Source organism: Symphalangus syndactylus, chromosome 8, assembly GCF_028878055.3.
Source record: "Symphalangus syndactylus isolate Jambi chromosome 8, NHGRI_mSymSyn1-v2.1_pri, whole genome shotgun sequence".
NCBI lineage: Eukaryota > Metazoa > Chordata > Mammalia > Primates > Hylobatidae > Symphalangus > Symphalangus syndactylus.
This window is the reverse complement of record NC_072430.2, coordinates 122687837-122713487: the sequence shown is the minus strand read 5'-3', so window position 1 is coordinate 122713487 and position 25651 is coordinate 122687837. Positions and strand designations below refer to the sequence as shown.

General features: G+C 43.6%; 1 protein-coding gene and 1 long non-coding RNA gene across 4 annotated transcripts; one reads left to right on the top strand and one right to left on the bottom strand.

Annotated features, from left to right (window-relative positions):
* The first annotated feature begins 205 nt into the window (after nucleotides 1-205).
* Nucleotides 206-24865, top strand: LOC134737377 (uncharacterized). Of its 3 annotated transcripts, none has more exons than XR_010122236.1 (4): nucleotides 206-573; nucleotides 21955-22085; nucleotides 23510-23604; nucleotides 24125-24865. It is a non-coding gene; the product is annotated as an uncharacterized lncRNA (long non-coding RNA). The 3 variants fall into 3 exon arrangements; XR_010122237.1 differs by having other exon boundaries at nucleotides 224-573; nucleotides 24589-24865; XR_010122238.1 differs by having other exon boundaries at nucleotides 224-573; nucleotides 24450-24865.
* On the bottom strand, nucleotides 17132-19360 carry LOC129488814 (C-X-C chemokine receptor type 1-like). The gene has a single exon (XM_063645128.1). It carries the CDS (start codon nucleotides 18876-18878, stop codon nucleotides 18477-18479), a length of 402 nt encoding a protein of 133 aa, XP_063501198.1. The 5' UTR covers nucleotides 18879-19360; the 3' UTR covers nucleotides 17132-18476.
* Nucleotides 24866-25651: the final 786 nt, after the last annotated feature.

Sequence of the window (25651 nt, the reverse complement as noted above, 5' to 3'; positions counted from 1 at the left end):
CACCTGTGTCTCTTCTATGGGGTCCTGGCCCTCTCAAGGCCCTGATGCCTCCCTGTCCCCTTCCCCAGCCCCCTTGTCCCCCAAGTCTTCTGGCCCCACCCCTCCTGTCCCCAGGGAGGCTGCTACGCTGGTGGCTGTAGGAGGGGCAGCCACACTCCCTGGCGATTTCCTGCCCCAAGTGTCTGTGCCCTGACACGGCCTGGCCAGAGCCGGTGAGAGTGCAGCCAGGAGGGCACTGCAGGGGTTAAAGGAGGCCATGGCTGGCAGAGGGGGCCCACTGCTGGCTGACTCCTGGAAGGAGGCGGTGCACTGCTGGCCCGCCTCCTGGGCTGGTCTGGGAGGGAACCCCACTAGTAGAGCCCTCTGCTCAGTTGCTCCCAGTAGTGGCCCTGGGACCAGCTCTGCTCCTTGCGCCCTGCTCCCTGCCTGGACATAGGCTCACTTGCTGCCTTCTTCTGGGAAACCAGTTTTTTGCCAGCCACAGCTGCTACTCCCACCATCAGCCACCACTCCTGTCCTGGGAATCCCTTGTCCCAGACACCCACCTGACTTAGTGGCTCCTCTGCAGGAAAGGTGAGTGAGTGAGTGGGGCTGGCAGGCCCGGCAAGGTTAGGGTTCAAAGCACCGTCTCCATCTCCACTCTAAAGTGTGGGCCCTGCTCTCTTGCCCTTGGGCATAGCCTGGCAGGAGTGCCCCCTGCACCTTCCCCAGCACAAGCCCTTACTCCTTCTTCACCCCTCTGGGCAGAAATGGTCAATCAAGGTGGTTAATGAACAGACTGACGCTGCCTCCCCTCTACCTGTCCCTCTCCCCCCCACCTCTCCTCTCCTTTTCCGACTCTGATGCCCTGCCTGCAGTGGGCCAGGGAGAGGGCTGAGTGGGGCCATGACTAATTTTGGAGAAAGGACTCGACGTGGAGATGGCTTGGGTGTGGGTAAGAAGGAGTGGGAGGACGTTGAAAATGGCCCCCCTCATCTCACAAAGATGAGATGATTCTCCACCTGTTCCCAGGCTGGAGAATCCATATGGAGCTGACCTCAGTGTCTGTCTCCCAACCCCCAATCCAGGGCTTGCACTAGGACTGCCTGCCCAGATGTTTTAGGCTGGCTACTGTTCTAGAAGAGGAAATGGGATCGGGGTGATGAAGGGGGACCCCGAGAAGCCTGCTGTGCTTCAAGGCTGGGCTCCCTGCAGGGGAGGGGATGGGGTTAGGGGACAGGATGGGTGCTGGATGGGGAGGACCTGGAGGGGGAGGGCAGGCAGGCAGGCGGTTGTGGGATGGGAATAGGAGGGGGAACTGGAAACTAGGGTGCCAGGGTCTTTGGGCACAGGGGCTTCTCTTCTGGAAGCCCCAGTTGTCCCTTCAGTGTGGCACCATTGGGGAAGGTGTAGGGGGAGCACCCTCTCTTCCCCTCCTAAAGCTGTCTGGGGTGGGTAAAAATCATGGTGGCTCAGACTTGGCCTCAAGTTGCACCTTCCCCTGCCAGCTGGTGGCCACTCTTGTCTCCCCTACTCCAGCTCTCCCTGGACCTCAGTACTTGCTACAGCTGGGGCACCACCTGCCTGAAACCTCTGGCCCAGGGTTGTAGGAGGGAGCGAGGGAGGATGTGGATTGAGATGGAGAGGTGGCGGGGAGAGCCCCGAATGGGATCAGCGCTGGAGACCCAACTTGGAGTTGGCTTGGACTCTGCTGCCCATGGAGGGCAGGGAGTTGGAGAGGAGTGGGCTGGACCAGGCTGGGGAGGGTCTCGGCCAGTCTGGCTGACCACCAGAGCTGGGAGCCAGCACTGTAACCAGGAGCTGAGGGTTCTTGGTGGTGGAGGAAGCAACCTGGGGCCCTCTGCTTCCAGGCGCCTGGCTTTGAGCCCTTCTGGCTCTGCTTCACCATCCCTTATCCTATAATTCTTCACGCTCCACTTTCCACAAAACTCAAGTGCAGAATTTCCCAGGGAGATGGCGGTGTCCAGGAAGTATAAGTACAGCGAATCGGGTGGCCAGGTGGAGCGGGGCTGGGGTGGGATGCTTATGGGTTCATGGAAGATACTATTGTTTTGTGACCAACTTCTGGCCTCTGATGGGCTGTGGCTGAAGCCTTGGAGTTTGGGGAGCCTCCGGCTCCTGTTTCTACCCAGATAGGAGCAGGAATCAAGAGGGGTCAGAAAGGACTTTTGTTTGGTTGAAGGAAGAGGAGACTCAGAGGTGGAAGCTTGGCTCAGGTGAAGGAAGAGCTTCCTAGGGACCTTGCCTTATGGGCTGACGTGTAAGGTAGTGAGCTTATTTTGTCTAATACAGCACTTGCAGGGGCCCCATCTCCCTGCTAGTTTTGGGGAACCGAGATCCTGATGCTCTGCCCTCACACTGTGCCCCTCCCTCACACCCATGACTCAACATCTACCAGGTCTGCCCCCAGCTGCTTCCTGCAAAGGTTCTGAGGTTCTTCCTATTCCTCTTGGCCCACTCTGCCCCTTGCCTGCTGGTTAATCCCTGAGGGCTGGAGCATGCCACTATGAACATTAGTTTTTGTGTGGGCATAGCTTTCAATTCTCTTGGGTATATCCCTAGGATGGGGGTTGCTGGTTCATGTGGTAACTCTATGTTTAACTTTTTTGAGCAACTGCTAAACTGTTTTTCAAAGCAGCTGCACCATCTTACATTCCCACCTGCAATGTGGGAGAGTTCTGACTTTTCCACTTCCTCACCCACATTGTTCTTGGGCATATGAAATTGTCTGGTTACATAGAACAATTTAGACACATCAGGAAGAGGTGAGTACAGAGTCAACTTACATTGGAGGACACATTGTCCTCCTAGGCCTTTAAGACAAACGTTCTGGGTCAGGCCACAAGAGCAGAGTCTGAAATAAAAAAAGAAAAAGCTACAGGAACTGACAAATATTGAAGGGGACAGTCACCACTTTAGTAAAGCAAAGAGATGTACCTTTTCAAGGAAGAAGAGCAGAAGGCAGTGACGCATGACCTGTAAGTCACATGTAGTGAGACGTGAAAAAGCCAAACCCCGAGACATGAATCTGAAAAGCTTTAAGAGGAAAACTCTACCTTGAGAAAGGAAATTATCATTCTGAATGAGGAAGACAGCACTTCTAAGTTGAAATTATGTAGAAAATTTAAAATAGAAAAAAGGTGTATTTTAGAAGATGATTGAAAATTCAACAGAATTCAGAATTAAACCCCAAACCTCCTGTAATTTTGTTGTTGTTGTTTACTAAAAGCAGATCGATATTTTAAGAAAATCTTTCTGTTTCAAACACAGAAGACCAGTCTCTAGCCCTGTGCCATGGTACTCCTGATGTCAGTGTTTAATTTTTAGAAAACTTAGAAACATTTTTTTAAATCCAGGCAACCTAATTACACACAAAACTCCCTTTACAAAACCATCCTTCATAAATCCTTCCCAACTTGCTTAGGTCTTCCATTATTTTTTTAAGGTCTCATTACTGCCCTACAGTTTTCTGTGTTTTTTTTTTTAAATATTGGAACAGCCAGTCATTTTATCTTAGGACAAGAATGTTCTCATTCTTGTTTCCATAATAATGGGAAAAACCCATTATTATGGAAACCACTTAATATTTTTTCTCTTGCAAAAATTAGCTTTTGTATATTTTGTATACAGAATTAAATATATTGATTAGAACTTTAATTTTAGAAACTTTAATTTTTAGTAAAAACCCAGGAATAAGTACTTTTCTGAACTGTTATGTATAACCATCCCCTGAATGTATGTTTTATAATACTTAAAAACATATTTTTACAGAACAATTTCCAATGTTGTATAGGACATTTTCTTAATAGACCCAAATATCTTTCATGTTTTTGTAATATTTAAGAAGTCAAAAATAAATAAGCTTGAAGCTATTTAACAATTAATGTTTCAGCATTTTATCTTATTTAGAAACAGTTCAGGACTGTGATCCTAGCACTTTGGGAGGCTGAGATGGGAGGATTGCTCAGGCCTAGCAGTCTGAGACCAGCCTGGGCAATATTGTAAGACTTCATCTCTACAAAAATTAATTTAAAAAATGAAAAGAAATTACTTAGATATTTTATAAATATCTATCACTCACTTTAACATAACTTCAAGATTTTAAATTACATGAAAAGTTTATGTATAAATGTTTATTCCATTTAGATATAACTCGTTTTTTATTTATAATAATTTTACCTAGATTACTCTTGAAAACTGAGATATTAGAGCAGGTCATCATTTTAAGTCTTTTTCCTGTCAAAGAAAATCACCAAAGGTTAAATTGTGTTTGATATACAGAAAACAATGGTCATTGCGTGTACTTCATCTGTACATTTGTTCTTAGGTCAAACTCTTACTTTTATGATCTTAAAACATCTAGCAGAGACAAATATGACACTGTTTGGCTACCAAACCCAGGCCAAAAAAAATGTGTGGTAATACAGAGAAAGATGTGAATATCCAGCTATAAGAAGGTCATAGAACACAAAATGTTGTGGATTTTGTAGTTTGGTGAGTGGGAGAGAGTGGCACCCAGCGGCTTCTTTCACTCTTGCAGTTCTGTGAGCAGGAGGGAGGGTTACAGCTCTTATTCCCATCTCCCACAGTTTGGTAAGCCGGCCAGGAGTGTCACAGCTCTTTTGCTCCTGCCTACTGTAGCTTGGTGAGTTCCGGGTTCTTGTCCTGTGATCAAGAGGAATAAGATATGTGGACACCGGAGAGTGAGTAAGGTGGAGAAGAATTTTATTGAGTGACAGAAGAAAAGCTCTCAGCTGCAGGAGGGGACACTGAAAGTGGGGTAGCCATCTGTGAGGCTGAGTCTGAGATTTTTATGGGCTTAGAATGGAGGAATACTTGCTGATTGGTCCATGGGTGGCTTTGGAAAAAACACCTTTCGATTGGTTAAAAGACATCATCCAGAAGTAGCCAATCAAGAAAGAGTGGGTGAGATGGGGATAGAAGTTCTCACTCCTGTCGTGGACTCTATCCAGAACTGGCAGCTGGGTTTTCAGGCTTTAAACTGTCCTTGGTTTGAAGGTCAGGCTTCACCAGGGACCCATCCCTGTCTGACTAGGAATTTGTCTGTCTCCTGTCACTATCACAAGCAGATTCAATTCAAATAAGATTATCTCAAGGCATCTATTCATCAAACTCAAAGAAAAAGAAGGTCAAAGATAAAGAAAGGACCTAGCTGGGCATGGTGGCTCATGCCTGTAATCCCAGCACTTTGGGAGGCTGAGGCGGGTGGATCACCTGAGGTCGGGAGTTTGAGACCAGCCTGACCAACAAGGAGAAACCCTGTCTCTACCAAAAATACAAAAAATTAGTCAGGTGTGGTGGTGCATGCCTGTAATCCCAGCTACTTGGGAGGCTGAGGCAGGAGAATTGCTTGAACCTGGGAGGCGGAGGTTGCAGTGAGCTGAGATCATGCCATTGCACTCCAGCCTGGGCAACAAGAGCAAAACTCCATCTAAAAAAAATGAAGACCTAAAAACAGCAAGAAAAAAGAAGTCAATTAAATATGAAGGGGCTCCAATACATCTGGCAGCAGACTTCTTAGTGGAAACTCTACTGGCCAAGAGAGTGAGATGATATATTCAAAGTGCTGAAGGAAAAAACTTTCAACCTCAAATGTTATATTCAGCAAAATTATCCTTCAAGGATGAAGGAGACACAGAGACTTTCCCAGGCAAAAACACCCACCAACTCTGGACATGATCCACAAGTGAGTTGCCTGCCCCAGGCCATGAGAAAAAGAAGGTCATTTGAGGAACATTCTAGAATCCCAAGCCTGAGCATCAAGTGATGAGGCCCCAAACCTGCCATTTGGAATGGTGTGGAAACTCAGGGCCAAGAAATTTAGCAACAACAAAAAATGCTGTGAACCATATGACCCAGTAGTGCCCCAGCCAGTACAGCCATGAAACTTCCCCCATGTAGATTTCTTTGTAATCAAGGGCAAATGCAAGATTACCTGAAAATATGCTCTTCAAAAGATAAATTCATGATTAAATATTACAAAGAACTAACAACCACCAGAATCAACAATCAGCCAACTTAACCTATGGGAGATTTCACAACTGAGGACTAGAGATAATAGAGCAATCTGAATGTGATTTTTAAAACAAGCGTGTTTTAAAAATCCAGAGGCATTTTATATTAAGAATGGAGAATTTAATGAACGTGTTTACCTCTGTTTCCTCTCAAAAATCCACTAAAAATGACACTAAAGGGATTTTTTTAAAAGGCATAATCCTACAAGGTACAAGGATTAAGAGAAAGTGAAGAAAAGATAACTGATTTAAAAAAATAGAAATCAGAAGTGGATGGATAAGTGGTAACTGAGTTTATTAGACCAAAAGTAAAGAGACAGAGACAATAAAGGGAATCAAATAAATCTTTACAAAAACCATAATATCTTCAGAAACATAAGAAACACTATAAAAACCCTGGAAAACAACCTAGGAAATACCATTCTGGATATAGGAATGAGCAAAGATTTCACAATGAAAACACAAAAAGCAATGGCAATAAAAGCAAAAATTGACAAATGGGATCTAATTAAACTAAAGTGCTTCTGCACAGCAAATGAAACTATTAACAGAGTGAACAGACAACCTGCAGGATGGGAGAAGATTTTTGCAAACTATGCATCTGACAAAGGTCTAATATCCAGCATCTATAGAAAACTTAAACAAATTTACAAGAAAAAACAACCCCATTAAAAAGTGGGCAAAGGACATGAACACTTTTCAAAAGGAGACATACATGTGGCCAGCAATCATGTAAAAAAAGCTCAGTGTCACTGATCATTAGAGAAATTCAAATAAAAAACACAGTGAAATACCACTTTAGACCAAAAAAAGACAAAAAATAAGAGATGCTGGCAAGTTTGCAGAGAAAAAGGAACGCTTATACATTGTTGCTGGGAGTGTAAATTAGTTCAACCGGTGTGGAAGACAGTGTGGCAGTCCCTCAAAGATCTGAAGCAGAAAGAAATACAAATGCTCATACTATAGAAAAACAGAACTTATAAGTTCAACCCATCAGAAGGAGCCAAAATACTTAAAATTTATAACTGGGAACTTTCCAATAAGATAGACTTCTGGATTAAAATTAAATATGAAAATATAAATATAAGTTAAATATCTAGATCATTTCCATATGAGATAAACTACTAAAATTATTAATCACTAAATAAACGTAAGTTTAAGCTTATGTACTTTAGGCTTGTTATTAAAGAGGAACTAGAGATTATTGGGTGCACTGATAAGCATATCCTGTGCCATGGGGAAATATGATTGAAACCAATGAAACCACATACTTCCTAATTTTCACTAGATATTAAGGCTACTAAGGGTTAAGAATTTTAATTAATACATGTAATTAAAACTACTAAAAACAAAGGATGAATGAAAACAACTGTACACAAATATGTATATGAAAAATGTATTTTAAAAGTGAGATGTATTTTTAATAAGGAAAAGTATAAAATGTACGTGTTTTCCTTAAGAGAAAAAGAGAGTAATTTTGTCTTAAAGCAAGATGACTTATTGATCCAGAGTAAAAAAGGAGAAAAAGACTAAGACAAAAAAGATGAATAGATAAATAGATAACAGAAAGTTGCAGAAGGTCTATGAAAGAAGAACTTTATTTGTGGTCACAGCACTAAGATTAGATAGATTTTACTTGTAAGTTAAAAAGACTCAGTAATGTACTGGTGCAAAGTTAGAATTAGGTTTTCTCTCTGTTAAAAGGACACATTTTCTTGGAATATTGGTCTCCCTGTGATTGTGAAAGGTTTTTTTCCTTATCTGTTAAATAATTGGCCTAGAAACACAGATTTTGTGTTTAATCAAGGTAATTTTTTATACTTCATGTTGTCTTTTTAAAAGCCTTTTATTATGGAAGAAAAGTGTAATCTTTTCAATACTAGAAGACCTAAACTTTTTTTTTTCTTTTTCTTTTTTTTTTTTTTTTTTTTTACCACAATGAAACTTTTTGTGTTTGCCTTTGAAACCATTGTCACTTTGGTATTGTTTTACAGTGCCCTGTGAACCTATTTAATCAAGTGTTTTAAACCTTTTGACATTTTGGACAGCTCCCCAAAATCACATTCTAAATTAAGTCTTTTGGACATCAAATTAACATTGAGAGTTTCCAGAAGGGTCCCTGAAATATGTCAAAGGAATTAATTTTATCTCCTTGTAACAAGAGGGAAGTTAAACTAATTAGACTTATTTGATGTGTTAAATTGCATGAGAGGCACTGCCAAATAATAAGTGATGCTGAACTTTCTCTAAGTTATATTTGTCTTTCATAAGAGTGTTCTAGAAATTGTATAAAATTCCTAGAAGTCTCATATTTCCTGGTATAATGTTATCAGTTATAAAACTAATGATTGTCTTATAATGCTCTATTTTTAAGACTAACCAAATTTTCTTCCTGAAAGATTTTGAAAGCAGCTATGACACAACATTGCAAGATATTCATAGAAAATGATTGCTTCAGCAACATGGATGGAACTAGAGAACATTACATTAAGCGAAATAAGACAGGAACCGAAAGTTAAGCACTGCATTGTCTCACGCATATGTGGAAGCTAAAAAAAGTTGAACTCATAGAAGTGAAAAGTAGAAGAGAGGTTACTAGAGGCTGGGAAAGTCAGGTGGCAGGGGGAGTAGTGAGAGACTACACTCTCCCTATACAATTATAGGATACACAATTAGGAGAAATAAATTCTAGTGTTCTATAGCACTGTCCAATGACTATAGTTAACAATAGTATATATTTACAAATAGCTAGAAGGGAGGATATTGAATGTTCCCAACACAAGAAATGACAAATATTTGAGATGATGGATGTGCTAATTACCCTGATCTGATTACTATACATGGTATACATCAAAACATCACTATGGGCCGGGCGCAGTGGCTCACGCCTGTAATCCCAGCACTTTGGGAGGCCAAGGCAGGCAGATCATAAGGTCAGGAGTTCGAGACCAGCCTGACCAACATGGTGAAACGCCGCCTCTACTAAAAATACAAAAAAAAAAATAGCCAGGCGCAGTGGCAGGTGCTTGTAGTCCCAGCTACACGGGAGGCTGAGGCAGGAGAATGGCGCGAACCGGGGAGACGGAGCTTGTAGTGAGCCGAGATCACGCCACTGCATTCCAGCCTGGGCGACAGAGCGAGATTCTGCCTCAAAAAAAAAAAAAAAAAACCAGTGTGTACCCCATAAATATGTATCATTATTATGTACATATTTGCCGATTTTTAAAAAAGAAGTAGAAAAAAGACTGGTAAGTACAGGTGTTTGATAACTAAGATTATGCTATTGGACTGGGTAAGAAGCTCCAAAACTCAAAGAGAAAACTGATAGTTTCATGAAACTGTTAACAAAATATCAAACAAAACAAAAAAGTTAATTAGATGAGGCTAAATTAACTGATGAGAATATTTATTCATTTTATTACTTTTTGTTAAAACATTGTTGGTTTTTTTAATGTATTGCTTTCTAGATTTAGGGAAATTTTTTTTCTTTTTTCTTGAGTTGTCAATAACTTACATTAATTTGATAAAATATACTTTCTAAATAGAAAGGGAACATTTATCTTTTTCTTCCTACCTGATGGTTCCAGGATTTGGAAACTCTTCTTAAATATTCTTATATGCAATATGAGTATTTGCACTGGTTCAATAAAAATATACTCACTTTGTAATAGGACATAAGTGGGCAAGTTCTTTGCTTGACTTCTTGTCTAGAGAAGTTTTAAAAAGTCTAATCTGAGATTTCTCATGCAGCCAAAAATCATATGAAAAAATCTCAACATCAATGATCATTAGAGAAATGCAAACCAAAACCACAAAAAATAAGATACCACTTGGCACCAGTCAGAATGGCTACTATTAAAAAGTCAAAAAACAACAGATGCTGGCCAGGTTGGGGAGAAAAAGGAACACTTATACACTGTTAGTGGGAGTGTAAATTAGTTCAACCAATGTGGAAGACAGTGTGGTGATTCCTCAAAGACCAAAAAACAGAAACACAAATCTACCCAGCAATTGCTTTACTGGGTATACGCCCAAAGGAATAGAAATCCTTCCATTATAAAGACACACTACACATATGTTCATTGCAGCACTATTCACAATAGCAAAGACATAGAATCAACCTAAATTCCCATCAATGGTAGACTGGATAAAGAAAATGTGGCACATACACACCATGGAATACTATGCAGCCATAAAAAAGAATGAGATCATGTCCTTTGCAGGAAAATGGATAGACTGGAGGCTATTATCCTTAGCAAACTAACGCAGCAACAGAAACCTAAATATTGATGTTCTCATTTATAAGTGGGAGCTAAAAGATGAGAACACATGGACACACAGAGGGGAACAACACACACTGGGGTTTATCAGAGGATGGAGCGTGGGAGGAGAAAGAAAAAGGATCAGGAAAAATAACTAATGGGTACTAGGCTTAATATCTGGGTGGCAAAATAATCTGTACAACAAACCCCCATGACACATGTTTACCTATATAACAAACCTGCACATGTACCCTGAACTTAAAATAAAAGTTAACATAAAAAAAAATCTGATCTGAGATTTCTCATTACAGCTAGTTTTAAATAACTAAGATTGACTGATACAAAGACAATAAAGCACCATGGATATTATCATATTTTATAGCATATATAGAATTATTATTCTTGCATTTACATACATATTCAGGTTAAGTTTCATGAAACTGATGGCAGCAGTGGCTTATCTGGCCACTGCCAAGACACCGGCTGCAGCGAGGAGGTGCAGCCTGGGCCTTCTGCTCCATGGAACAGGCAGGAGCCCCACCCCTGGGTGCCACTGCAGCTGCCCAAGCCTAGCTGTAGATCCTGGCATCTCTGTGCTCTTGGAGGCCCCGGAAGGCCTCCCTGACCCTTGCAGGCTCAGAAGTGCCTGCTCCTGCTGCCTGGCCTCTCCACACTCCTGGTGCCAACTCTGATCATGGAGTAAGGTTGCATCTGAGCCTGGGCACTGTCGTAGTCCTGCTGGGTGGGTGCACACTCAGAGCAGTACTGGGACACCAGTGCCCTGACTCCTCAGCCCCCTTCTGGACTTTGGGCACTGACAAGCATGGGAGGGAAGCAAGATGGGGCTGAGGGCAGCTCAGCACTGGCCTGAAGGTGCCCCTTCGTGTGAGCAGCCTGGATGCCATGGTTGGTGGCAGGAGGCAGACAGGCTCCTGGGAGGAAGGTGGTGGGTCCCTGGTGAAGCCCCACCTTCAAAGTCTGGGGGCTGGGCTGCCAGTCCTGTGGACTGGAGGTGGAGCTTGTGGTGCTTTTTCTTGTGCCCACCCATGGCTGCTGATGGACCAATCAGCATTCACTTCCCCCATCTGAAGACAATGCATACCCCAGACTCAGCCAGAGAAGAGCAGATGTGGGGACAACCAGGTGCAGAGAGGAGCTACCCTCTCCAGGCCTCATCTCTGCTGAGAACTGCAGAAGTTGGGTCGACCAGCTGCAGAGAGGACCTACTCTCTCTGCTGAGAGCTGAAAAGATGTTGGGATGACCAGCTACAGAGAGGAGCTACCCTCTTTGCTGAGAGCGGAACAGATGTTGGGATGAACAGCTGCAGAGAGGAGCTACCTTCTCCAGGGCCTCCTTTCTGCTGAGAGCTGCAGACAACTGGATGACAAGCTGCAGAGAAGAGCTATCCTTTTCAGGGCCTCCTGTCTGCTGAGAGTGGCAGATGACCAAATGACCAGCTGCAGAGAAGACCTACCATCTTTCCTGAGAGCTGAACACTCGCTGGGATGAATTGCTTACGGAGAGGAGCCACCCATTCCAGGGCCTCCTCTCTGCTGAGAGCTGAAGACTTGATAAGACAACCTGCCTACAGAGAGGGGCTACTCTACTGCAGGTCTCCTCTGAGCTGTTCTAACATGCAATAAACCTTGTCTTCGTCTTGCTCACCCTCCACTTGTCTGCCTACCTCATTCTCCCTGGATGCAAGACCAAAACCCGGGCAAAGGCACCACTGGCCACAGAGGTTTCCAGCCAGAAAAGCAACACTCCAATCACAAAACTGGATTTATTTTGTAGAAACAAAATAATTGTGATTATTTTTGGTAAAAATAGGAGTGACTATAATAAAGATTGTATTTCATTAGAAAACTGTAACACACCCATTATCAAATTCTGGTCCTGTTCATTTTTTTTGAAGTTTTATCTCCCTATAAACTGGATTGAGTCTTTATTTTTCCTGGTTTCACTAAAAGTTAAAACTGCCCCTTTCCCAAGCCCTTCAAGCTGAAGCTGGATGATTTTAGCTTCAGAAAAAACGCTACAACAGATCATGTATGAACAACTTTCATGCTTGCTGCTATGGGGATCACTTGGAGAGTTTACCAGAACACCCAACAACATAACCAGAGACATTCCAACTGCAAATGAGATAAATCCATCAGACTGCAGCTGCCATCCTCATTTCATCTTCTGAAGATGCTTGAAACTCAAATCTAGAAATCTCAACTAACTAGCCTCTGGACTAAAAAACAAAGATCATAGTTTGCGTGAAATATTAACCTCTGTTTTTCTTTTGTTTTCATAGATACATACCCTGAGTTCTCTTCAAGCTATGTAACTTAACAAGAAAAACTTATGCTCATATTGATAAGAAATGGTGTTTCTATGTTAACAAATCAGAAATAGTTGCCCCCAAATTAAAGACCTTGAGAAACTAATATGTTTTTTTTTTTAAATCAGGTACTACCTCCTTTATTAATTTATTTAGTTGATTAAATTCTGGAAACTTTGCTCCAGGGAATTTTTCAGTCCTTGGATATTATTCTCCTGATTGTCATTGCCTTTATATCCCGAGTGTGTTGTAGTCTTTCATGTGGTGGTTCCCACCAGCCACTCACTCATCAAATGATTGCCATCAAGGATTAGACAACTTGGAAAAGTCAACAGCCCAACTACTCAAGCCTACAAAGACTATGCAATTTTGGATAGTGCTGACTATGTGATTTTACATCCCAGGGTAGCTGTTGATAATGATGGCATCTACAGGACTCTTTATTCCAGTGACTACATCAGTAGCAGTAACTGAGAATAACACTATACTGCTTGCTCATACTCTTAGCTTGCTGAAAGGATGACCAAAAAGGGAAAATTGTTAAAGTAAATTAAAATTGAGATCAGGCCTCAGGAATCCCTGAGAAGACAAAATCAGGTAGGCCTTATAAATTACCTCAAGCTTGCTTGATTTGAAAACATAAGTGAAACTTAAGCTATTTCTTGTAAATGCCTAGTTAAAGAAAAACAAAACTTATCTCAATCATTCAGAAGTAGCCAACAAACTTATATAATAAGGACTTCCCCACAGGATAGACCAAATAAAGCAGCTGTATAATTGCAACCAATCATTTTTTTTTTTTTTTTTTTTTTTTTTTTTTTTTGCTATACCTCTGTGTCCAACCTATAAAAGCCTCTCTCTTGCATTCCCTCAGTGGAGTGAACTGCTGCTGGTTTGCAACTGCCCAGTTCATGAGCTGTTGCTTGCTCAAATAAACTCTTTAAAATTTTATTATATCTCAGACCTAAATATATGGAGAAAAGATACTATGCTCATAGACTGGGAGATGCAATACGGTTAAGATGTCAATTTTCTCCAACTTGATCTATAGATTCTATATAATCCAAATCCAAATCCTAGTTAGATATTATATAGAAATTGATACACAGTGTCTAAAATTTATTTAGAAATATAGCCAAAGCAATTTGGGGAAGAAGAGTAGGCATGGAAAGTCACTGTCCAGGTTGGAAGAAGACAATGAGGAGCTCCAACAGAGAGGTCTTTGAGAAAGAAGAATTAATAGATTATCCAATGAATGTAAATGTATTGAGGGAGACATTGGGACTGATGTCATGATAAGTACATGGAACATCCTATCATCAATTCCAGGGAAAACAAAACTTGTACAAAGAAAGGAAGTGTAAACGTCGGACCCAACTACAAAAATTTTTACATAGTCATTATAACAAAAACATTCAATACTGATTTAAACAAAAGTGTGGATCTGTATCATGGGAGAATGGGGAAGGCAGTATTTGCGTTTACTTGACAGGAGTAAAAGCCGGAGAGAGGTTGAGTGAACATTACATTCTTGTAGAAAGTCAATGATAACACCTAAACTTAGAGGGGAAAAAAATCAAGAACTAGCAGAATAAGTATGAACAGTTGTTGCCCTTGCCTGCAGGGATTGAGGCTTCATAAAACCATTTCACTTTTTCAACAATATACATAATAGTAAAATTAATAAAAAGAAAAACTAACTTCAGAAAGTCAAGTTAAAGTATTCTGGTTTTTATTTTTTATTTTTTTGAGATGGAGTCTCGCTCTTGTTGCCCAGGCTGGAGTGCAATGGTGCTATCTTGGCTCTGCTTTCCGGGTTCAAGTGATTCTCCTGCCCCAGCCTCCAGAGTAGCTGGAATTACAGGCATGCACCACCATGCCCAGCTAATTTTTGTATTTTTACTAGAGATGGGGTTTCTCCGTGTTGGTCAGGCTGATCTCAAACTCCTGACCTCAGGTGATCTGCCTGCCTCGGCCTCTCAAAGTGCTGGGATTACAGGCATGAGCCACCATGCCCAGCCCAAAGTATTCTGTTTTTTGATGTATTTGATTCCCTTCTACCCTGAAGACTGGAAGGAAAATCTTGAATTCAAAACAGACTACCAGGCTGGAAAACAACATTGGTGCTGAGAACTCTGCTGTTAGCTCTTTGTGGCTTTCTGGATGGAGCCCAGAGTGGCCCCTCCAACCTGTGCATAAAAACAGCAAAAGGCTGGACTCCACCACTGTCTCCTAGTGAGTGGTCATTTCTGGGAAGACACATCTCTGAGAAGATTCTTAGACCAAAGACAAGACCGCCATTTTACTTCATTTGCATCTATGAGATTTTTCAGCCCTTGACTCTTACCAAAATGCCACTTGCTGAGAAAGGGGCAAATTTGGCATAAAACCTGGATTATCAATTCGTATTTCGGGGGGTAATGGGTGATGAGTGGTGACTATTGGTCACAAGCAGAACTAGTTTAGGGGAAAACAGTAGATTTTTGGCATAATTACTTGAAAGATGGTACATTGTAACCAGGCCTACAAAACAAATGTTCAGATTTGAACATCAGCAAGCACTGTGCAGAGCATGCATTTGCATCTCAATCCCTGTTCTCCACCTTAGCCCTGATGTGCACCCCCTCCCTAACCCCAACCACCGACTCCTCCAATTTCTGGCCCCCACTCCTTTCCTAAGTTTCACCCCATCCCTGGTCCCAGCCCCATCCTGGACAGTGGGTGGCCCATGAGGCAAACTATCTCCTGGGCCTTGACCAGACATCGAATCCTCATTCTATTTAGTGATTAAAACATCAGTTTTTGATATTTTAACACATTATGTTAATAAAGTACCCAAATCCTGGCATTAAAAAAATCTGAAATTCAAATCACTGATGTCTTGAGCTATAGGCAGAGAAGTGTATGCCACATTAAAATACCTAATCACTTCTGAGTTATTTTGTTGCTATTTGAGCCTCACTTTTTAAGTTACTTGTGAGGTTGAGCATTTTTCACATGGATATGAGTCATTTGCATTTCCCCTGGACCCAATGTGGATGCCTATTTACTTACTGAAGCCTCTGATGGAGTCATCTTTGCCGGGGCATAAGGTGAAGAAGGAGGAAGCTGGACTTTGAGGAAACAGTAGGAGAGGTGGAGGGGGATTAGCGGAGGGAGGAGAGGAAAAGGAGGCCCCAGTTCTCAGCCTTCTGCCCTAGATTATCTCTGCATCCTCTGCATCTTTCTTGTCTTCTCTGCTGAGTCTGTCTGTCTCTTAGAGCTCGAGTGCCTAACTCCCTCCTCACTCACTTGCCTGGGGAGCCTCAAGCAGGACAGACTGAGGAGCCTCTGTCCTCACCCCTGGAAGAGCATCTTAGATGATGCTCTGGAGAGGGTGGTGACCCTACCAGGGATGTCTTATGCTTCACCCTTGTAGCTACTAACCCTTCCCTGACATTCATTCCAGGCCTGACATCTCCTGCCTAAGCCTCACCACTCCCCCACACTTGTCCCATTCCAAAGCCTCACTCCATATCTGGTCCCAGCTCTATGTTGAATCTCCCTGTTCCTGACTCCTCACTAAGACCCTATTCTCACTCTTTCTCTTTGTGGATCTTTCCCAATTCCTGTCATTCATCCTTCTCTGACCACATCCCAAGCAGCCACCCCATCCCCGCACTCACCCCATCTTTGATTTCAACATCAATCACTGATCCCCATCTCAAGCTTGATCTAGGTCCTGTCTTTGAGCCTCACCCTATTCCCAACCTCAAGCCATCCTTGATCCTTCCCCCCACATGCTAAATGCACATACTCTCAGTTTTGCTTAAGCTGGTTTGATTTCTGTTTCTATCATTTGCCATCAGAAGAACCCTGACGTTGTCAGTCCTCACATGGGACGTTTTTACACAGATAAACATCTACTGAAGCTAAATCACAAAGGCAAGCTTGATAAGTGGACAGACGGAGGCTGAAAGGGGAGAGGACAGACAAGAGGAGCTTTGAGTAGATGGTGTGCAAATGAGCTGTGGTCTTTTCAGCATACGTTCATTCCTGTGATCATTATTTATTGAGCATTTAATAGGCTCCAGGCACCAAGGACATAGAGTGAACAAACTGAGAGGGTCCTGTCCCCAAGGAGAGAAAATAGACTAGGAAAAAACTTCAATTCAGGGAGAACATTTGGGGAGGGAGTGGCGAGCTCATGTAGTTTGAGGAAGCCGGGCAAGGCCTAACCCAGAAGATGATGCTCACCTCAGGGTGAAGCTGAGACTCCCTGGAGGAGCATTTCTTTTTACTTGTGGACAAAGGGATCTTCCTTGGCCAGGGGTATGGGCATGAACAGGAGTTTCTGTGCCTCAAGAGATTCTTCTAGCAGGAGTTAAAGCCCCAGGGAACGCTGCCCTTCAACCCAGAGAGGCATGTTTTTAGGAGGTGCTGCCCCCATTCTACTGCAGGAACAGCAACAATGCCGTACACACCCTTGACTCTGTCACACCCAAGATACTTCCACAGGGACAAGCACGGAGCAGAAACTTTATTAGGAACATCTGCCTCCCAATGGACTGGTGGCTGCACATGGCTTTCTGGGGATGCTGATGCTCCACGCCAGCCTGGAAGCTGCAGGAGGGAAGGGCTAAGGGCTGCTTGTCTCCTTCCACCTGGGGCTTAGCAGGTGGCCAGCACACGTGTCTGCAATGTTGGGCATGGGGGTAAAGGGAATTCCTGTGGCATAAGTCTGGCTTCTGAACCCACTTCCTCTTTGTGCACCCACCACCCCCAAGGGGAACATGTGTTTCCAGCTCCCCACAAGGCCACCTGGTGGGATGATGTTTTGGCAATGCTTGCCTCAATGTCTCCAGCAGACACTGCAACACACCTGAGATAGGAAAACCATCCCCTGAGCTCAGATCAGAGCACACAGAGCCACCAGCTTGGTGGCTCAACACTTAACAGTCAGAGTTGAGGAGATGCTCCTGTGAGGGTCAACAAGAGCATCCAGCCCTTATGAGGACATAGCTTCAGCCCTGTTCTGTCACCTAATGTCAGATTCAGGGCTGGTATGTGACCATACCCCTGGCCGAGGAGGATCCCTTTGTCCAGAAGTAAAAGGAAATGCTCCTCCAGGGAGTCTCAGCTTCACCCTGAGGTGAGCATCATCTTCTGGGTTAGGCCTTGCCTGGCTTCCTCAAACTATGTGAGCTCACCTCTCCCTCCCCAAATGCTTTCCCTGAGTTGCAGCATTTTTCTAGTCTGTTTTCCCTCCTTGGAGACAGGGCCTGTCGGTTTGTTCACTCTATGTCCTTCGTGCCTGGAGCCTGTTAAATGCTCAATAAATAATGATCACAAGAATGAAGGCCTGCTGAAAAGACCACAGCTCATTTGCACACCATCTACTCAAAGCTCCTCTTGTCTGTCCTCTCCTCTTTCAGTTTCTTGCTGTCCACTTATCAAGCTTGCCTTTGTGGTTTAGCTTCATTAGATGTTTATCTGTGTAAAAACGTCCCATGTGAGGACTGACGATGTCAGGGCTCTTCTGATGGCAAATGATAGAAACGGAAGTCAAACTAGCTTAAACAAAACTGAATTAATTAGCCAGTTAGTGGGATAAAGATGCAACGTTCAACCGGAATGATGGTGCTTCCTTTCCATGGAGGTGCAAAGGCTGGTCCTTGGAGGTACCTCAGCGGCTCTTCAGAAGGTTGGCATGACCCCTGAAGACACTAGTTCCTAACTTCCCCACATCCTATAGCGTCCCCCCAAAACCCAGAGAGTGCCTGTCCAGAACCAGATCACCTTCCACACACAACCTCAGGGTGTTGGTTATTCTTTCCTTATTAGGAGAGATATTCCTTCATTGATGGTTTTCAGAGGTTAGAAGAGACACTGACAGAGGAAGAAGTGTAGGAGTTAATGCGATGATGTACCAAGAACTCCTTGCTGACCAGGCCATGCATGGCCAGGATCTTGAGGAATCCATGGTGAAAATTTTGGCCAATGAAGGCGTAGATGAGGGGGTTGAGGCAGCTATGAAGGATGCCCAGAATCTCGGTGGCATCCAGGGCCCGGCCAATGTCACTGCGGCGCTCACAGTTCTCCTTGATCACCTGGGTCTTCATGAGGGTGTCTGTGAGCAGGACCAGGTGGTAGGGCAGCCAGCAGAGCAGGAATATGAGGATGACAGCAAAGATGACCCGCACGGCCCAGTGCTTCTGCCCCAGGTGGGCCTTAAACAGTGTATGCAGGGTGAATCCACAGCAGAACAGCATGACCAGCAGTGGCACGACGAAGCCAAAGGTGTGAGGCTCACTGCAACCTCCGCCTCTCGGGTTCAAATGATTCTTTTGCCTCAGCCTCCAAGTAGCTGAGACTATAGGCAGGTGCCACCATACCCGGCTAATATTTTTGTATTTTTAGTACAGACGGGATTTCACCATGTTGGCCAGGCTGCTCTCGAACTCCTGACCTCAGGTGATCTGCCTGCCTCAGCCTCCCAAAGTTCTGGGATTACAGACATGAGCCACTGCACCCTGCCAACAAACAATCTTGGCCAAGTGATGCTTCTGGGTCAGTGTACAAGTGGCATGGACAATGGCCTGGTAACAGTCCACGCTGATGCAGGACAGTAGTAGAATACCACTATAGAAGTTGATTTCCTTCAGGAGTGAGACCACCTTGCACAGGGGTGTGCAAAAATCCAGGCATTCACCTTGGAGGCGGACCAGATGGGCAATGTCAGGGTAAAGAGTAGGTTGACTAAGGCTGGGTTGAGCAGGTAGACATTAGTGATGATGTGGCCAACATTGCTGTATAAAATGACCAGGGAATTTCCCAGCAGGCTCAGCAGGAACACTAGGGCATAGGTAATGACCACAACATACTTGTTGAGTGTCTCAGTTTCTAGTATAAAGGGGCTGTAATCTTTTGCTGTAGGTGGCATGCCAGTGAAATTTGGATGCTCCTCACCAAACCACATCCATGAGTCTGTAATAGTCCATGTCTTCAGTTTCAGCCATGGTTTGATCTAGCTGGAAGGTTAGAAGGAAGGAAATGTGATTTAGTAGCTCGGATTCAAGGCATTCTCATCAAGGATGTGAGAGCAGTTACTGAGATATCCTTTGCTTCCCTGTTGGTTTGGTAACCAGAGATCCCCTTCCTCCTTCGCCTCCAACCTGGGCTTCTTTGGAGGTTGGCTTCCCAGTGTTCTCCACTTTCCACAACTCCAAGGCCTGGCCTGAGTATAGGGTAAGATGGAATATGGGGGAAATGCCTTAGCCCTAGCTCAACCTACAACTGTCTCCTCTCGGCCTATGTCTCTACCTCTGTCCCTCTTTAGCATTCTCCATCCTCGGTTGTATCTGTGCATTCGGATGAGGGGACCAGGGTCTTGGACATTCAGGGAAGGGCCAGCATTAAGCAAAATGCAAGAAGGCAAACCTGTTCCCAGGTGCCCCCTTCTATTATTTCCTTTCCTATATTCTCCCTGATTCTGTTTAACCCTCTTAAAATTTACTAGGGGAAGGAAGTGGTAGCAACACATTGCATTAGCCTGTATTTTAAGCCTTGTCCTCTGTTTAAAGGAGTTTTAAGCATTTGAGAGGATAAAGCCTCAGTCTTGGTCCTTGAATTTCCCCCTGAAATCTACAGAGTCATTTAAAACTTTTCAAATATATTTCCTATTGTGAAGCATTTTGCTGAAACAAAAATTTCCCAGAAGCCCAATATGTGAAATAGATAAAAGCTGAGCTGCTGTGGGGGAGGGTTTGCTGATATCCCAACACAAATGACCCCTAAAGCCCCTCAAAGCCCCAGGGCTCTCTAGAGAGCCATCTGAAAGCCTTTGGAAAGCTACTCAGATTGGTCATAAGGACATCCAGCATCTAGTTCTCGTTCTATCCTGATTCTACCATTAATAAGTCTCGTGACCTTGAGTGGGGTCTCGTACCCCTATAGATTTCAGTCTTCTCATCTGCACATAGAGGCACAGAGTCGTCCACCTTTTATTTGCCACCAGACCTGAGGATCTATGATAAGTCCACTCAGATACACACATTTTAGTATGTTCCCTCCCTACCACTATTTGCATTTTCACCAAAGACAAAGTCTTAGGGCAAAGCAATAAACATCAAATTGGAAAACCGTCAGCCTCTTCCCACAAAAGGGCGAGGTATAAAAAGAGGGGAGGAAGAGGCTGTGGCCTCCTCTTCACCTACTTCCATGTATGAAGTCAGAGTTTAGTACACTGTCATAAGGGAGGAGGAGGGCAACCTGTTTATCAGAAATCCTCAGGTCCCACAGAAATGAACACATTTTCTAAAATAAAGTCAAGCCAAGCTGTCCTACCCCAAAGAAAATCCTAGCAAGCAAAGGTGGCTTCCTACCTGAGGCCCCAGCCAGATGTGTCCAACCGTAGGAGCCACAGCTCAGAGATCAGAGTGACTTAACAGTTAGAGGGCACTTGATGAATAAGGTGAAATAGGGAAACCAAGTCAGACGACACCTCCCTTCTGTGTCCCAACCGTGTCTACACCTGGAGAAGAACAGTTAAGTCAAGGGATCACAGACTTGTGATCAGAGACTGCCAGGGTCCATATGACCAAGCGGGGGTCCCAGGTGTGAAGCTGGGGTTGAGGATCCATTATCTGAATTTTCCACTCTATGGATGATCATTTTTATTCTTTTCCTTTTCTTGAATTTATTTCCATTTGTTTATTCCTAAATTCCCTGGTAGATCACCTGTGAAAACTTGCAACTGTCTGATAAGAATAAAGGGGGAAGGGTTTGACTTTACAGCAGAGACTTCAGAAGGAGTCCTCTCTAGGAGCAAATTGGGGGCAATCCAGTGGGAAGGAGGTGGAAGACTGCACTTGAGCTGTGTTTGGACAACAGGCACACAATCTTTACTTATTTTTCAGGCTTCTTTGAGGTAGTCTGGTGGGGATTTGATGGGAAAATTAACGCTCCTTTGCTGCTAGCCACTCTTTTGCACAATCAGTGCCAATGACCAGTTGATTTAAATGGCTCTGAGGCTGGGGGCATAGGCCACTTCCAGAGTCTGGATGGTTAGCAGAGAGACCGTAGAGCTGGGGCAGTCCATGAATGGAAGAGCTGGAGTCAAGGTCACTGCTCTCCCCATCTCAGTAATGGAGAACGGCTTCTCTGGGAACGTGCCTTAGCTTCCCCCAGCAGCTAATGTCTGTCCCCTGGCTTGAGTGTTCTGGCACCTTCATCAATTCTCCATTATAACATGAACCCTACTATACTGCAATGATGTGTTTACAAATCCGCCCTCCCCCAGCCTGTGAGCAAGAATCCTCTTCCATTCATCTTTGTGTTCTCTTTCAGGGACTATAGTAAGTGCTCAATCAACGGTTGTGGAAATAAATAATGGGAGACATTTCTACTGTGATTCACGGACCACATGTCACCACCACGATTCATTGTTTATTGCTTTTGGTCACACACTCATACCACAGGTATGCCTGAAAGCTTCACTTCCACACAGCCCACCTGGTCTGCCTGTCATTGTTCCTTCCCAACCATCCTCTAATGGAAGTGTAAATCTTGCCCTACCACAAATGTCAAATTTATCATGCCACAAATGCCTACAATTCTGCCACTGGCAAGCCTATTTTTAAAGGTAGATCATACTCTCCTGCTGGGTTCTCTTTTCATGTATAAATAGTGACAGGAATTTTAAAGAGACAGTAGCCACTCTCAATTTGCTTTTACCGATGCTGATTTATCGTGCTGTGATGCCCCTTCCTTACTCACCGATAGAACCTCCATTGGATGAGGATGGTCTAAACCAGTTATGCAACCTATTGCCCACTCTCCGAGGCTTCTTTACACCTAGTAGTGGCCAAGGATATCATTTTGGCTAATGAAGGTCAAGGAGAAGACTGCTGCGAGCTCTGGGAAAGCCCTTTCTTTTCCTACCAAAGAGAAAGAAAGACACCCCTTGGCACCCTCTCTCCCTTTTCTTTCCTTTTGCTTGTGACTGCTAGAGCTGCAGCAACCATCATGGGGCCATGAGGAAAAGGGCAAATGAATCGGAAAGAGGGCAGTCAGCCTTGGACATTTACTGAGCCCCCAACCAACATTAGCAAATGTTATGTGTAAAATAACACCGCCAAAAACCCCTCACCCGCTATGTTTTTAAGCCACTGGGAGTTAGATTTTTGTTACTAGCAGCTGAGGGCACTGTTCACTGCTAACATGATCATCTAACTTGGGGTCTTCCAAACTTCCATCATCTCTAAACTACCTTTCACATTTTGGCCATGTCTGCTGAAGTGTAATATTCTTTAAATCGATTCACTTTTGTTAATTTAATTTAAAATGAATACGTAATGATTAAAATGAAAACAGATTCACCATGAATCACCCAAAACTGTTGCATTTTTACCGATGGAGCACTTTGCAAAAGCAAACTCAGCTCTGTCTATGTCTCTGATGCCCAAATTTCCTTCTCAGTTGTGTCATCATAATAAACACAAATAAGATATTTAACCATGACCATTTCAAGACATATTGTCCATAAATAATTGCTTTTTTTCTGGTGTTTTTCTGAAAACTTTTTTTTTTTTATTCAAGCAGCTGTAATTCTAAGGTGTTATGTGTTCAAGGAGATTCATGGAAAGGACTCTCATAAGTATAGGTTTTTGATAGCTTTAAGATCCTACCATTGGACTGGGTAAGAATTTCCATAACTCTAAGGAAGAGACTGATGCTATCATGAAACTTAACCAAGATCAAGCAGAGCAAAGTTAATTACATGAGGTTAAATGAACTGAGGAGGATAATGTTTTTATGAATTTTTATTTGAAACTTTGCTGGTTCTTTAAATATTTTGTTTGCCATAGTTTAGGAAACTTTTTTTCTTCTAAACTATCTATAGATTACAGCAATTTGGCCAAATGTACTTCTGTGAACGAAAATGGAAACATTTACTTTTTCTCCATATAGGATCCTTCCAGAATTCAGAAGCTATTTGTGAGTATTCTTGTTGGTATGGTAATATAGTGATTTGCTTCTGTTCTGTAGGAATCGGCTCTCTTTATAACAGGATATATTGACAGTATTGGGTATATTACTATCCTGGGATAGTAATTGGGCATTGACTGGGATGTCATATTTGACAATGTCTAGAGAAGGAATCTATAGGTATTGCGGACGAAGTCTGAGGTCCGCCTTGGATGGCTTTCTAGCCTCCAGAGGTTTTAAAAAATCCAATTTGAGATTTCCTACCAAAAGTTCCAACAAAGCAAGCTTTAAAAGAAAACCTCTGTGGTCAATTGCTATGTTTGCTGCATTTATTTAATTAGTCAGGCTGTGTTTGATGACGCTAAACTTATTTTGCAAACAAATTAGTCTTACTTTGATTATCTTTGGTAGAAATGAGAGTGACTGTAGAGAGAAAAATTGTGTTTCAGAAGAAAAATTATAGCGTGCCTGTTATTAGATTGTAGCCCTGCTCTTTGTTTTTCAGTTTATTGTCTTTATTTTGATACAGAGTTTTGCACTATTGCCCAGGCTGGAGTGCAGGGGCACTATCTCCACTCACTGCAACCTCTGCCTCCTGGGTTCAAGGGATTCTTCTGCCTTAGCCTCCCAAGTAGCTGAGATTACAGGCGCCCGCCACCACGCCTGGCTAATTTTTTGTATTTTCAGTAGAGATGGGGTTTCACTATGTTGGTCAGGCTGGTCTCAAACTCCTGACCTCAAGTGATCCACCCGCCTTGGCCTCCCAAAGTGCTGGGGTTACAGGTGTGAGCCACTGCTCCCAGCCTCAGTTTATTGTCTACCTGTAGACTGGACTGGATCTTGATTCCTTCTAGATTCCTCCAATCCAATTTTCTCCCATGGAATTACAAAGAACAAGAACTGCTCTGTTCCTGAAGCCTTATAAACTTGAGCTGGGCAACTTGGTGTAAATTTCAAGGGAAAACCTTCATGCCTGATGTGTGTGCCACACAGAGTTTCACCAAAATACCCGATGCCATAACCAGAGACATTTAAACTGCAAACCAGAGTGAGAAGTTGATGACTTCACGCTGTGGACAGCTTTCCCTAAAACACTGAAGAAGACTCCTCATCGTGGTGAATCTCTTACCTCTCTTAATTTCCCCTTGCTTATATCTACCCCTTTCACTTGGTAGCATTATGCTGTAATTAGGATTTCACAGCCAGTAGCTTCTGTGGGTAACTTGAGGGAGTGTTGGTTCTGTCACATCAAACCCAAAGTTTTACATCACCTAAGAGATCCTTTAGGCCACCCAGTGGCTAACTTTAGCAGCATCCCTAACACAACTGTTTGTTCAAATTGGACCTGTGGTCCCTTTTATAGAGTTAGACTTCTAGACTCACTCGTTCTCACCCCGTTTTAATTTAACCCAGTCATAAGATGCTAGATAATGTGATTCCTTGTGACTTGGACTGTGAGCCCAGGAAGAACCCTGAGTCTCACTGCCCAACTCTCTCCTTACACAAAGGAGGATGCAGAGCCTACAGAGGGGGAGTCTACGGAGGGAAAGACTTATATCTGGCCACACAGCAGGGGAGAATCCCAGCTCTATCTTGCAGGCCAGTGTGTGAAGGTGATGGTGTGGCCTCCACCAATTGAGCAGTCCCTGGGTGACGACACTGTGCTAATTTTTTAACATCTTTGTCCCGTTCAATCCCCACAAAACCCTGGGGGGCTAGAGAGGAACCTGGAGCACAGAGAGGGTAAGTCTTTTATCCAACATCACAGAGGTTCCCAGGATTTGAACTCAGGTGTGTGCCCACAGGGCCCGTCTTCTGGGCCCTGACTTGGTGTGAGCAACCCCGTGAGGGTTCATGCCATGCGGACACTAGGCTGGGAGTGTCCCCATGTTCCCCATGGAGGGCGCCCAGCCTTGCCCGGCTACTCATCCTCCTTGAGACACCCACTCATCCTTTCCTGGGCCCCAGCTGAATGGAAAATGTGTGCTCTTTGAGGAGAGGGTGCAGAAGTAAAGCGCGGCCCCAGGGCTGGGGCTGAGCAGATGCTGCGTGGGTG

Bases quoted from the DNA above. Each gene is read 5' to 3' on its own strand.
- LOC129488814 (XM_063645128.1), bottom strand. From the start codon at position 18,878: ATGCTGTTCTGCTGTGGATTCACCCTGCATACACTGTTTAAGGCCCAC.